The following is a 14,071-nucleotide window of genomic DNA, read 5'->3' as shown; positions in this document are numbered from 1 at the left end:
ATACCACCTAAAGTACCTTCACATACCCTCCTAACCAAAATGCGGCATGGTGACGTGCATATATGTAAAACAAACTAAAGGCATAAAACATCTTGAAAATGGGTCATGATGACACACTGTAGTGATAGATTGCTTGCTGTTCTAATTATTTCCCTCTCAATTTGAAAAGAAAAATGCACTCTTTCTTTTACATCATTAAAAAAGCATTAATTTGTATTTGCAAGTATCTTTTAAAATCCCCCCCCCCCCCCCCCCCCCCCTCAAGGGCCTTCATCTCCGGGGGTACACTTACCTCTCTGATTTAGAGGGGAGTAAGCATTCCTTTGGAAACAAAATTAAAAAGAGCAGCCACAGAAAATGGATGGATAGATGGATGGCTCTATTACTTAGTTTTGCTTTGCCTACTGCATTTTCAATCACATTTCACGAAACAATAAAACCTAAGTAATAACATTGGAGTGAATGAATGAAACAGAATCCAAAGAAATATGCAGCACACATTTCATCAGTTGTTTTGGTGCATTCATGCACGCGTTTGCCAGCAGGGATTTTTTTTTTTTGTCATCAGTGACATTTGTCATTATCCCGCACTTGAGCAAAGCATCAAAGCTGCGCTCCCAGGGCCTTCCCGCTCTGTTTCCTGCTGTTTTACTGTGTCGTGATCAAAGTCCCACGGAATGCACTTGGATCCTTCTTCGCCAGCTCAACCCGCCACGGGACAGACTCTGTTTATCAGCTTCCCTTCAAACACGCTCAATTAGACACACTTGCAAATACGCACAGGGCTCCTTGTGTTATGGTTTCCACTCACTGTTATCCTGGCGTTGCATCCTTCTATTATTGAGCCTCTCTCCTCAATATTTGCTCAATAGCTTTGCTTTTAGCACCACCTACTGATGATTTCTTTTTTAGGCCCAAACAGGTTGTCCTAGCTGGCTTTTCAATGGATGTAATGAGATTAGTTACAGTTACTAAATTCAGGCGTATGGAATGCAGAAGTTCTATAATTCAAATAATGTATGGCCTTCTATTATCTTCCTATTCTAGTCCAATATGTGTTCCTTCATATGCATTTCTGCTTTTGTGTATGTATGTGTGTATTTTCAGCGCTCACGTTCAGCCTTCTCCCTGACCAGTGACGACTCCCCTGAAAAATTTCCTCAGGACGAGGTCGTTGGCACAGGCGGCAGCCTACAGGAGTACTCCTCTCTGAAGAGAGAGGCCAAGGCCACATCCCTGCCTACCTGGAAGAGTGTCGACCGTCTGGACAATTCCAGTAATGAGAGTTTTCTTGTATCTCATCTCAACAACTTCAAAGTAACATTTTATAGCCACCATTTATTCTGTATGTAAAATACAGCCAATTAACCAAACTGTTTTTAAGAGTATACAAAATTTTGTCATATTATGAAGAAAAAAAACATTTTGGAAGACCTATAGATTTTGGTAATTAATTTGATACACTCAAACAACAGTTTTATAAACTGTTGGGTCAAAAATAAATGATCGACCCAACATTTTGGGTTATTTACTTCTTACTTGGAACACTTTTTATAATCCATTAGTTTTTTGTCGTTTTTTTTTTTTTTAAGTTTGCCAATGTTTTTATCATGTGAAAAAAGAATCCCAGTTTTTCCAATTCTGAAACCTCCCTCCTCTTATGTATTTGCCTAAAGCAGTGTTTCCTAAACTTTTTGCAGCACCCCCCTTCAGAAGTTTAAAGTAACCCCCCCCCCCCCCCCACACACACACACACACACTTTTTCACTAAATACACATGCGCATAGCATGCAGACAAAAAAATTGCAAGACAACATTAAACATCCCTGCCGTGGCCTCTTTACATTTGAAAAATTACACTAATGATTCGACCAAGCCAGTGAAATTAAAATATTCACAGTAGCATCCCCCTTCCCCTCTACCTCCCCCTCCCAACCCACCCACCCAGTTTGTTGTTGCGTTTTTTTCATGTACGTACAAATATTTCAAACATAAAATGTAATTTACCTAATGACCAATTTTTTAAAACTATTTATTTTAATGGGTTGTTTTATTATTAATTTAGACCTAACATTTTAGGTTAAGAAGTGAATAACCCAAAATGTTGGGTCGATCATTTATTTTTGACCCAACAGTTTATAAAGCTGTTGTTTGAGTGTATCAAATTAATTACCAAATTCAATAGGTCTTCCAAAATGTTTTTTTCTTCATAATATGACAAAATTTTGTATACTCTTAAAAACAGTTTGGTTAATATAACAATATATATAATATATATAACATCACAATATAACAAAAAACTATTATGGCTCAAAACAGGACCCACCACTATTTGGATCAATTTGACCTCGTTTTCTTTTGTAAAATAAATGAATAAATACATTAAAAAAGGGTCATATTCACCCATTTATTTGTTGGTCCCCTTATTTATTTATTTTTTACCCATTTGTTTTATGAGTGTACAATGCATTCATTTCCAATCAAATAAACGTTTTGGTGTGGTTGTTGTTTTTCCCTCGTCACTCATATCATTTCTTAGAAACGTTGTCATGGATTCAACATGTCCTTCATGTCTTCCCTAATTCGATCCAGGTGCATCCTCAGTCCTCCAAAGTCCAGACGGCAACTGGATCGCTCTCCACAGCTCTCAGCTTTCTCGCCCCAGCCTCCTCACCAAGAGGAAAAGCCTGGTGTTCAGCGTCTTGGAAAAGGAGTCCGGGGTCGTCTCAGCCTACGACGAGATGGGTTCAGACTCTGAGGAAGACGACCAAGGCAGCTGGGGAGCTGCGTTGCAACAGTTCCGTCGCAAGCTGTCCGATGAGACCTACTACACAGACTCGCAGCATGACCCCGAGTGGACGTATTCGCAGCACCTGCCTGTGACCTCACCTTCCTCTGGCCAATACACCAACACTGAGACGCTCAATTCTGACTCGGAAGCATCATCGGCATTGTCTACTTGTCCTCGGAAACCTCCTCAAAATCTGCTTAGGAAGAAAGGACCATCAGACACGTACCTTCATCCTTACCACCAACCACTGTACCACCAACACCTTCAACAAAACCTCTCTCCATATCCGCTTGTCTCAGGGGCTATGGATGTGAACTTTAACCCCAAGGTGTGTAGAAATCCACAGATTCTGTTTTGGGGAGGAATTAAAAACCTTCCGCCACCTGACGTTATATTTTGTGTCTCTTTACAATCTGGGTTGAAGTTGTAGTTTTTTGCCTTGACCTGACAAAATACTGACAAGTAAACAAACCCTTATCCACTTCCACATTTGCAGGTGATGGCGGACAGCAGTGAGGCAGAAGAAAGGCAAAACGACCAAGTAAGAAGATCACGGCGACGGCGCAAAAGCAAGAGGGATTCAGCAAACGAGAGCAAGTCCGGCAGTCAGAACTTCACGCAGTCCATTCAGGTAACATTGTATCTATTTCAAATCATGGCTGCCTTAGAGATTTCTCATGAAGAAATGCCAAAAAAATGAATCGAGAATTACATAATAGTTAAATAATATCAATTCCTAGATATCATGCCTCGGAGGGTCTGTCTGCAACCTCAAAGCAGCCTGACAGGTTGCTTAGTATGCTATGATCTTCCAGCAATCCCATAACATAATTGTCAGCTTTATTGTCTTCTTCTTTAATGAAAAAAAATCACATATTTCAGAAATATTATTCCTTTCATCATGAAAAAATGCAATGCAATGCAATCCTGGTCATATAAAAGAAAAGAATAAAAAGACAATTCAGAAACAGAAGGGGTAATAGACAGTAATACTTTGTATGGTTTTATGGGGGATGAACACATACACAAAATAAATAGTACATACATACATGCATATATGCATGCATACATACATACAGTACAGTACATACATACATATACACACATACATACATTCATACATACACACAAACATACATACATACATTCATATACTGTACATACATAAGGTACATACATATACACATGCATTACATACACACAGACATGCATACATTCATCACATGCATACACGCATACATACAGTAAATGCATACATACATGTGACTCATACATACATACATACATACATACATACATGCATACCGTATGCGTGCTTAGACAGTTAGATCCATGTATTTGCTTATTAACAGACAGAGAGAGCTAGATGGACAGATGGGTGATTGTAATGCTTTCGACGAGAAATACTCTCCATTTACACAGTAATTGCTTGAATGTCGATGAAATCTTATTATGATTGTGGATCTTTAAGTCACCACTGGGAGGCGCAAAATAGCCATGGATTTATCTTTATCTTCTTAAATTATGCACATCACATTTTTTTTCCTAATTTTGTAAATGCTTTTAAAGGCAAAATTAAAGATCTTTATGAATATATTTTTCCTTCAATAACTCAAATTGTTCAGTGGCATCAGTAAGTTTATTAACACTGACATTTTTTTTTAAAATTGTCTGTATTGTGATGATGACACTTACCACTGTCTTGAGGTGAAACACAAGTCAACAAAGAATTATCTGTTTGCTGACATAGTTTGACCGCCGGTGAATGGAATGTTGCAAAAATTTGCAAGAAAATCATGTAATAAATCCTTTTAAAATGCATCTAAAAAAATTGTAAATATAATGGTTTTATATGGTCCAAAATTTGGACGGTTGTTATTTTTGTACACAAAATCTTGCATTTCCAGCTGCAATCACACAGAAATGTCAGAATCGTTGCATTTTGAAATTTTACGTTTTAATCATCTGCTGTAAATTTCAGCTACCTGGTGTTTTTTCACATTGATTTTTTGATGATATCATAAAAAAAAAAACATTTAGAGGAATTTCCATAATTTGTAACATACTGTAATACCACAAGGTTTTTAAAATAGTCTTTACATTTGAATATTGGATTAATATGTTCTATTTTGTGTGTTCATTTTTTTTTACCCCTCAAGGAGAGCAGTGGTGTTCTTCTCCATGACCTACTGAAGAGGAGCTTAAGCGAGGATAAGCCTGTACCTGACACAGTGCCAATGAGCACGGCAGCACCAGATGCCTTTACATTAGATGCCATCACATCCGAGTACCAAAACTTGGAAAAAGCTGCTCCAAATTCACTGGACACAAGCAGCCCTCGTTCACCCCATTCACTGGCTCAGGGGCCCCACCATGGCAACTCGGGACCCATGTTTGGCACCGCCGACCCTTTGGAGGAACAACTGCGGTCCAGGATCAGTAAGCTGGTCAGGAGCCGCACCAACAGCAAAGAGAGCAGCTCATCAACAGAAGACTGGCCCTCTCATCAAAAGACGGAGAAAGAAAGTGGCACGGAGAAGCTGAGGTCAAGTGTTAAATTAAGAGAAAAAATGAGCGAAGCGACCAGTCAAGTGAGTGGTCGAGAGATGACAAATGAGAGGGTGATCAAAAGTCCACCACTGAGCGGAGAAGGCCAAGTGAAGGAGAAGAAGTTTGAGGAGGAGAAAGTAGATGAGAAGGAGCAGAAGAGAGGAGAGAGACGGAAAAGCAAGAGACAGCATAGGCGAGATATGGAGAAGGAGATGACAGAATGGAAGAGTGCTACCAGCTCACCTGCTGTTACGCCATCTTCCCAGGAGGCTGTGCTATCTGGTCACCAGGTAAGGTTGAGTGAAACAGAATGGATCTTATAGAATATGCTGCTTGTCTGTTTGTCTTGCTGTCTTTTTCAGATATATCTCCTTTTCCCCTTTTAACTTACCTTTCCATTATTTAATATCAACAACTGTGATGTAACCATTGCTTCTCTGCCGTCCTCATTTTTGTCCTTTTTCACTTTGTCACTCTTGCTTTTCCATGTTTTCTTTTCTGCATGTGTGTGTGTAAATGTGTGTCAGGAGCGACAAAGGGAATTGGAGCAAGAGCAGTTCTCCTCTTTTTTACAGCAGGTGAGATTTCAGGACGAAAAGAGGTGACTGTAGCCTATATCTTCATCAAAATCCTCTCACAAACAAATTTTTGTCCATGCACTTTACATATCTATACATTGCACTCTTCAAACTGCCTGACGGTCATATATGATGCTAAGTATCATCAAGTAGCATCAACATGTTGCTGCATGGCACCCTTCTGATGTCAGTATCATGTACTGAGTGACTTTTCGCAGGCAGCAAAAATGACACAACCTTACCTCAAATGCTGTCCTTAAATTGGCAACATGTTCACACAGCCGAGGGTGAGGTGGTATAGTTCTGGGTGTTGTTATGTTTCTCATCTGTTCCTGATAGAAATAACGCAACCACAGCTAGACTGTGTGTCATTCACAGTACTGTATTGCTGTTTGTATGAATAATACTGTATATGTGATGTTATTTTTTTAATTAAACCAGGCCTATATATGTAGCCTGTTTTGGCAAAACCGGACACATACTTGGGATATTAATTTTGAATTATTGACAAAAATATGAATTTTCCTGACCTTTATTTTCATTTATAAAGAAAAAAAAAAAAAAAACTCCTTAAGGTCTCAACTTCTTTTCCCAGCTGCCAAAGTGTAATCAGAGTACAGTATATGAAAACAAGAGATTAGTAGACGACGCACCCGGTTGCTTAGGAATTTTTTCAATCCAACAAGCTAGTTAGCGCCTACCTTTGAAGATGCTTGTTCTCTTGTGCAAAATATAATTTCACAAACCAGTTACTTGAATGGACGAAGTGACCAATGAAAGTAAAAAATGCCAATAATTAGACCCTTTAATAGGACTTTGAGCAGAAACCAGACAAACTTACAGCAGTGCCAAGATCAGTGCTTCTCAATTATATTTTGCCAAGAGAAATTCCTTGCCCAGGAAAGAGTGCCTTTGACACCCCAATTCAAATATTTCTACCAGGTTGCAATTCTTGATCCAAACAAGGACTAACAGCCTTACCATGGCAGGTTTCTCTTTCTTTGTTTGTTTGTTTGTTTGTTTGTTTGTTTGTTTGTTTTTTAATTTAAACTCACATAGTGTGTGCTGATATGGTGTGAGCAGTGTCACACTTGAAACATGGCCAAACATGAGAATGACTAGCCCAGGGGTCTGCAACCTGTGTCTCCGGAGCTGCATGTGGCTCTTTCATCCTTGTGTTGCGGCTCACCGTGGTTTGGGAAAATAAATAATGCTTGGTTCGGATCAACTGCGTGGACGGCGCAACAAGCCACGCATTTGAATAGCAGTCAATGAAGTGTGTGTGATTGCGTGATAGGGCGACATCTATAGGACACGTTTGTTGCCACGGGACACGAAATGTGATGTGAGCCAATCAGTTTTAGGAAGGTAAAAACACGAAACGAAAATATAGTGCGGCCTTCCAGATTTAAAGCACACATTTTCAAAGTAAGATAGAATGTATGATCATTCTTAACACAAAATAAACGCCATCTTAGTGTCCCTGCATGTGAACAAGGATATACTCAAATGTTGGGTCAGTCTGCTATTTCTTTTCTTGAAACCAAGAAGGTAACAACCTTGGTAACCACAAACACAGTGAAAAGCTATATGACGAACAAAGTACGTAAACAAGAAATACAGAGCAACCAGAATAAAAGATAGAAGACATTTCAATACACAGGTAAGTAATTAATATAAACTGAAGAGCTTGAAGAATTCTTAACACAGAATAAATCTCATCTTAATGCTCCTGTTTGTAATCCCGGATGGATTCATATGATGGTTTGGTCTGCTTGCTTCTTTTGATGAAAATAATGTGACATAGCCTTGGCTAACAAAAGCTGCTGTAAGCAACTCCTCTTATCTGCTAACACCTGATCAACTGATTCCATCTGCTTCCATCCTCCCACCAACCCATTTTCTTTGCTCTTTTCACCCACATTGTACATGTTCCATTGCCTCCATTCATAACGCATTGTGACTGAATTTCGATAAACCAACATCCATCCAGCCACCGATTAGCTACCGCTTTATCCAAAGTTGGGTCATGGGAGCAGCAGCAGCTTCAACAGGGAAGCCCAGACTTCCCTCTCCCTGGCCCCCTCATTCAGAGAATCCCCAGAGGCTGCATCGATCCGGCTTTCGAGCTCCCATTCCATCCAACCCTCCGTCGTGAACAAGACCCCAAGATGTTTAAATTCCTCCTCCTGGGGCAGCACCTCATCCTCGACCCGGAGAGAGCATTCTCCCCTTTTCCGACAGGACCATGGTCTCAGATTTGGAGATGTGAATCTTCATGCCACTCGCTTCACACTTGGCCGTGAACTGCTCCAGTGAGAGTGGAAGGTCACAGCCTGAAGAAGCCAACAGAGCCACATCATACCCAAATAGCAGAGGTGCAATGCTGAGACACCCAAACCGGAACTCCTCAATGCTTCAGCTGTGCCTAGAAAGTCTGTCCATAAAAATAAACAGAATCGTGACAAAGGGCAGTCTTGGCAGTCAATTCTCACTGGAAACAAATTCAATTTACTGCCTGCGATGCGGACAAAAGTCTGACATTGGTGGTACAGGGACCAAACAGCCCGTATCAGAAGGTTCGCTAGCCTGTACTCCTGAAGCAACAGCCCCACAGGACTCCCCGAAGGAGACGGTTGAATGTCTTTGCCGAGTTCACAAAACACATGGAGACTGGTTGGATGAACTCCCCTCGAGGATCCGGCTGAGGGTGTAGAGCTGGTCCTCGGTGACATGGCCAGGACGAAAACCACATTCCTCCTCCTGAATCCAAGGTTTTCTTTCTTAAGTGTAGGAAACGAGTCATCCTTTTTTCTTAAGTTAAGTCTGCATCCTCCCTTAGTGTGAGCAGCTCAAACTTTTGTCACATTATCAATGTGTGCTGAGAGTGATCAATACATCTACTGATTAAAGCTTCAGCCAGTGATTCATTTCATATTGAGAAAAGATCTGTCTCTCTTCCCTTTCATGGTCAGTGTTAGTACATTTATTTCTGCTCGTATTTAGCACTCAGACATCAAGCACAACACAGTGTACTTTTTGAAATGCATATTGTGGATATTAAAAATTTGAACCTCAGTGAACCAATTTTTTTTCCCTGGGACTGTTTGAGATATTCTCTGCAACAATTGATCCGTTCATTGACTGCACTCTCCCTACTCTCCCCGCTGCGCTCAAATGCAGCATATATATATATATATATATATATATATATATATATATATATATATATATATATATATATATATATATATATATATATATATATATATATATATAGCCCTATGTATATTTATAATACATAAACGTCATGAACTCAGGAAGTGCTCTTAAGCAGAGCTGATAGATGGCCCTCCTTTGTGTTTGTTTCTCCAACTAAGCAGAAGTACTCAGCAGCTTCACTCTGCAGCATTACCACAGAGGTGTTGAAGGTTTTGAATGCCACTGAGGATCTGATCAATGAAGCAGGAGGAGACGGCTGCTCGCCCACAGAACCTGAGAACACAAACACCGTCTCCAGCAACTCTGAGACCCGCAAACTGGACCAGAGGCTCACTAAGATGGAGGAGAATGTAACTCTAAATTCTATGTCTCATCTCATTGGCTAAAAATGGTCTTTCCGGTCCTCAATGGTCTCTCACCTTGAAGGTTTACCTGGCTGCTGGTGCTGTTTATGGCCTAGAGGGGGCCTTGGGTGACTTGGAGCAGTGTGCCCGCAATATTAGCAGTGGGACCACAGACACAGAACTGGCTTTCCTGGAAGACCAGGTGGCTACTGCTGCTGCTCAGGTCCAGCAATCTGAAATGCAGGTACTGGATGAGATTTAGAGTGTTTATTCATCATCTTCATTGTTCTTCAAAGTTAGTAGAGTGCGATAGAAGAGAATTGCATCATCTGGGGCCTTAATTTATTTTCAAGTAAATAAAATGTCTTGCCTTTTATTCCCACTTTTAGATATCCAACATTGAGGCCAGGATATCAGCTCTTAAAACTGCAGGGTTAAATGTGACTGTTTGCAATCATTTCTCCAAGCTCAAGCCAACAACAAAGGTATCACAGAAGCATGTTGACAAAGAGAAAGTCATGTCAAAAATGTTATCTTCTATGCAGCCCCCACTAGTCAACACAGTACAGTATATTGATTAATATTGCTTTGTGGAATTTGAATGAAGCAACAAAATCCACATGTTTTTTACCATCTCAGCTTGCAAACATCACATGACCAACCTCAGAAAATAGGTGAGTCATAATTAGTCATTACCTAAGCCCTAAATGAGCAACTGTGATGTCATTTTCAGTTGTCAGCACGTGGCCAGCAGGTCACCTCCTGAGATGGATAAAAAGAAAGATGGATATTGATGCTTCATCATATTTAACAAACTCAGTATTAATCAGAATGCTGTATTGATACTAGCTGCACCACATAGAGCTTATTATGGGTAGAAAACGTTTTGACTTGACTTCCCCTCGTCTGATGTTTTTTTGACAACACAGCCACAAACTCTGGACTCCTCACGCCATCAGAGGAGGAAGCTGCCAGCCCCTCCACTCAAAGCTATCAACAAAAGTATGTATTTCAATAGAAAATATTTAACATCCTGCTGCAGGCTTTATGTGAACAATTTCCTCATAAATGCAGACTGGAAAAAACAAAAATGGCAACACTCTAAAGTCATTCATTAAAAAAAAAGCTTTGAAAGTAGTCCCCACATTATTTTCTCTCTCTTTTCTTTCTTTGTTTGTTTGTTTAAGGTATGAGCGACGTATAATAAGTAATATTTTGGCATGAAAAATAAATTCATAAATGAGTGAATTAATTTATTAATTAACGATAAACAAATGAAAGCATAAATGAGAAATGAAATGTCATACCCAAACTTTTTTCTGCTCTTTATTTCATATCAAAAGATTTGAGAAAAAAAAATACCTTCCTTAAAGTGTGTATGTGCATGAATGCATGCTTGCGTGTGTTCATGTGTGCATTTTCAGTCAGTGTGTGACAAGGAGAGACACTTTATTCACATTTGCTTGATATCACACATTTCCCTTATTGTGCAAAGACAAAAGTGTGCTTGCTGAATGGAAAGTAAAAGTGAATACATCTACTGGCCAGCGGACTAATTAGCTGAAAAGCTCCATTAGATGTAAAGCATCCAAATGGAAACTTGCACAACATGAGACCAAGGCTGTTTTATCAACCAACAAGTCGCCGTCTCCTTTTAATACCATTGAATGGCTCCCCCTCCTTTTAACCAGAATCAACTCATATGCCTCTCTGATTCATATTCTGTTTTTCTAGGTAGTTTCATGAAACAAGCTGTGATGAAGACATTTTTGTCACATGCCTGGTTTTAGATTCATTACCTCTGCCAAGGAAGGCAAAATTTACTTTTGGTTAACGTTTAGTGCTCGATTTAATTATAATTTTAAGCAAAAATGACACAAAAGACCAATTTTGTCATTTTTAGTATGTTTATTCTCCCCTGATTCCTCTGCCCTGTTTTAAAAATTGACCAAGGGTTCTTATTTTTGTTCTGGGGAACCAAGCACAAATATGAGGAGGGAGCGTTTTTTTTTCTTCCTCATGGAAGTTTGTGTGAAATTATTACAATTAAGGAAAAAGCTCCAGCGAATATTTTCAAGAATCGTTGATGAACAAATTCCTTGATATTTATGAGTAAATCTGTCAGGTTCACATTTATGAAAAAATATACACGAAGAAGGAGAAAAGGCATTCTTTCTCATCACGCGCATGAGGAGAATGGAGAAGGACGGCACAAGTACTACTTTTATTTGGTTCAGAAGTCTCTAATTTACATGAAGGTTCCCACCCTTAAAAAAAAAAAAAACAATAATAACATAGCTGGAACCCAGTGTACTCGTCCTTGTGTGTGCGTATGATTAGTGCATGTGTGGCAAAGCCTTTTGTGTGTCAAGAGATTCTGCAAGATATTTTATAGATAACAAGTGAATTGATATCTACGGTGTCTGCGGTTAAGCTTGAGCAGGCTGATCAGAGCTGTCCTTCCCACGGCGAAGTTCGAGACAGCAACCTTCTCATAGCAAACATTGTTTCATTGCAAGCAAACATCCATCCTCACGGCAAGGCATTTTCTCATTGCAAGCAGTTATATCGATTGTAACAAAATGTATCATCACAATTTTTACAATTATTCTGACAAAATCCTATGTTGTTTGCTTAAATTTCTATAATTGCATACTAAAATTGTCACCTTTCAGGTAAGGTGGAGCCAGAGCAGTCAGTGGAAATGTTTCGGCCATAGTGTCGATGAGGAGCAGCAGCACAAGTTCCTCAGGGTCCTTTGGGCAAGGGCCCTCCTAGTTGACGCCCCCTACTCATCCAGTGCCTTGACCCAGCTCCACACCAAACAGGAGCCTCCATCTGCCCGTTTGCGGCCCACAAAGCACTCAGCCCTTTCATTGACTTTAACAGCAAAGATGAGTGGACGGTTTCTGCCTTAAAATGTCTCAAAAACAATCTGTGTAAAAATATACAACTTTAATTTCTACCATGATACAGGGGAACAATGACGTCATAAATTATTATTATGAGACATTTATTCACAGTTCAGGCTAGAATGTCACGTATGATTGTTGATTTGCGCAATCACAATTACCAGATAACAATTGCCATTTGGAGGGATGAATATCGGTTTAGGCTCATTCAGAACTGCTGAGAAGTAGGAACTATCCAACTCAGACGTTAAAGCACTGTCAAAATAGTAAATGAAAAACATATCTTTGACAATCTTGAACATGAATAACAAAAGCAGATTAATGTATTTTACTTCTCCACTCTGAAGTGGTTAGAAATACAATACAAAATTGACACATGAGCCACAAAATGGCAGCAAAGCGCTACTTTTGAATGAATACTTGTGAATGAAGCTCCTTCCATCTTTTCAACTGTTCATTGGCACCAAGATGTCACAATGTAACACCAAAGATATCCTTTATTCTTAGCCTGGTCGATGAGTTATTCATCAAATAACGAAAGGTTTAAAAAAATTAATAAACTAACTACGTAAATTCATTTTGATGTTAACAAATTTGCTCTGAACTTGATTGTCGTTTCAAATACGACTAATTTAATAAGTTGGACATTTTTGACTTCTCAGTGTTACTAGGGGTCTGGCCTAAACATTCTTTCTCCATCTAGCAAAAACATGACTGGTAGCAAAGATTTGTCATATTATTGCTTGTCTGTGCTCTTGTGCAACTTTAAATAAGAGTGCTAGCCGGCTAACTTATCAGAAAGCCAGCAAATTACAATAATGAACCATTTTGTTGGTTTGCATATATTTTTAAAGTCCTACATACATTATTCTTGATTTGCCATTGTGCTCCCAGTAAAACAAAAGGTCCAAATTTCTATAGCATAACCTCTCCTTTTTAAAGCTCATGTTGTACTTTAATGCAAACGAAACAAATACGTCTTTACCAAAATGTTCGAGAGTAATTAATTAGTAGGTGTAAATGAGAAGTGATTACCGAAGTTACACTATCATGTGAGTAAATCCCATATTAAACCATGATCGTCTGACATTTAGCTTCAGTGTGAAAATGAAACACGAGCCATTCTTTCATTGCAGTATTCTCTTCTGCTCATATTTTCTGTCTTACTTTCCAACATAGTGGCCTTTTGTTAGAGAATGGATCTTTTCCTCTCCAAACGTCTGAGTCACATCAAATATTTTAATGGGTTGGTTTTGTCAGTGTCCCAAGACCACCATTTTTGTTATAAGCAATTTATTTTTGTACTTACAAAACATTTTTTATGCACATTATCACAAATGACAAAGCTTTATTTTATTCTCAGTGGTTCATTTGAGATGACTCCAAGTGCTTTCAAGTGTATGTCTGCATTTAAAACTATAGAAAGTATGGAGAAGATGAGGCTTTCATGATTCTTATTAAATGAGAATACTGCTTTTATTTTGTAATTCTCCACTAATAATATTCATTCACAATCCACAAGAGTGTGTGGTTGATTTCCTGACTGGCTAGTGGAAACTAAAGAAAACAAAAACAAAAAAAACAAATAGGTGCAATCCGTTTGCCTCTGCACTTTTTCCACTTTCTTCCTTGCAACCTTTTCATGTCCTTTTCTTTTTTTGTACATTGGTCCTG

The 14,071-nt window shown here is 39.1% G+C and overlaps 1 protein-coding gene and 1 long non-coding RNA gene across 5 annotated transcripts in view; one reads left to right on the top strand and one right to left on the bottom strand.

Moving 5' to 3' along the window:
• Window positions 1-12,436, top strand: part of LOC148407685 (rab effector MyRIP-like) — a 107,094-nt gene extending 94,658 nt beyond the window's left edge. For 2 of the 4 annotated variants that reach the window (XM_088401653.1, XM_088401657.1), the window contains 10 exons: window positions 1,108-1,276; window positions 2,593-3,119; window positions 3,288-3,422; window positions 4,951-5,631; window positions 5,869-5,919; window positions 9,303-9,491; window positions 9,568-9,729; window positions 9,875-9,970; window positions 10,415-10,487; window positions 12,161-12,436. In XM_088401653.1, the coding sequence (XP_088257779.1) occupies window positions 1,108-1,276; window positions 2,593-3,119; window positions 3,288-3,422; window positions 4,951-5,631; window positions 5,869-5,919; window positions 9,303-9,491; window positions 9,568-9,729; window positions 9,875-9,970; window positions 10,415-10,487; window positions 12,161-12,204 (2,127 nt within the window). In that variant the 3' untranslated portion in view covers window positions 12,205-12,436. Of the gene's footprint in view, window positions 1-1,107; window positions 1,277-2,592; window positions 3,120-3,287; window positions 3,423-4,950; window positions 5,632-5,868; window positions 5,920-9,299; window positions 9,492-9,567; window positions 9,730-9,874; window positions 9,971-10,414; window positions 10,488-12,160 lie in introns of all 4 variants that reach the window. The other 2 variants (XM_088401656.1, XM_088401654.1) reach the window with 2 other exon arrangements.
• On the bottom strand, window positions 2,437-3,572 carry LOC148407686 (uncharacterized). Its single transcript, XR_015863593.1, has 3 exons — window positions 3,264-3,572; window positions 2,890-2,984; window positions 2,437-2,731 (listed from the first exon to the last, which is right to left on the bottom strand). It is a non-coding gene; the product is annotated as an uncharacterized LOC148407686 (long non-coding RNA).
• Window positions 12,437-14,071: the final 1,635 nt, after the last annotated feature.

Source organism: Hippichthys cyanospilos, chromosome 19 (genome assembly GCF_059441005.1).
Source record: "Hippichthys cyanospilos isolate Australia breed blue-spotted pipefish chromosome 19, RoL_Hcya_1.0, whole genome shotgun sequence".
NCBI lineage: Eukaryota > Metazoa > Chordata > Actinopteri > Syngnathiformes > Syngnathidae > Hippichthys > Hippichthys cyanospilos.
This window is presented reverse-complemented; position numbering and strand designations above follow the sequence as displayed.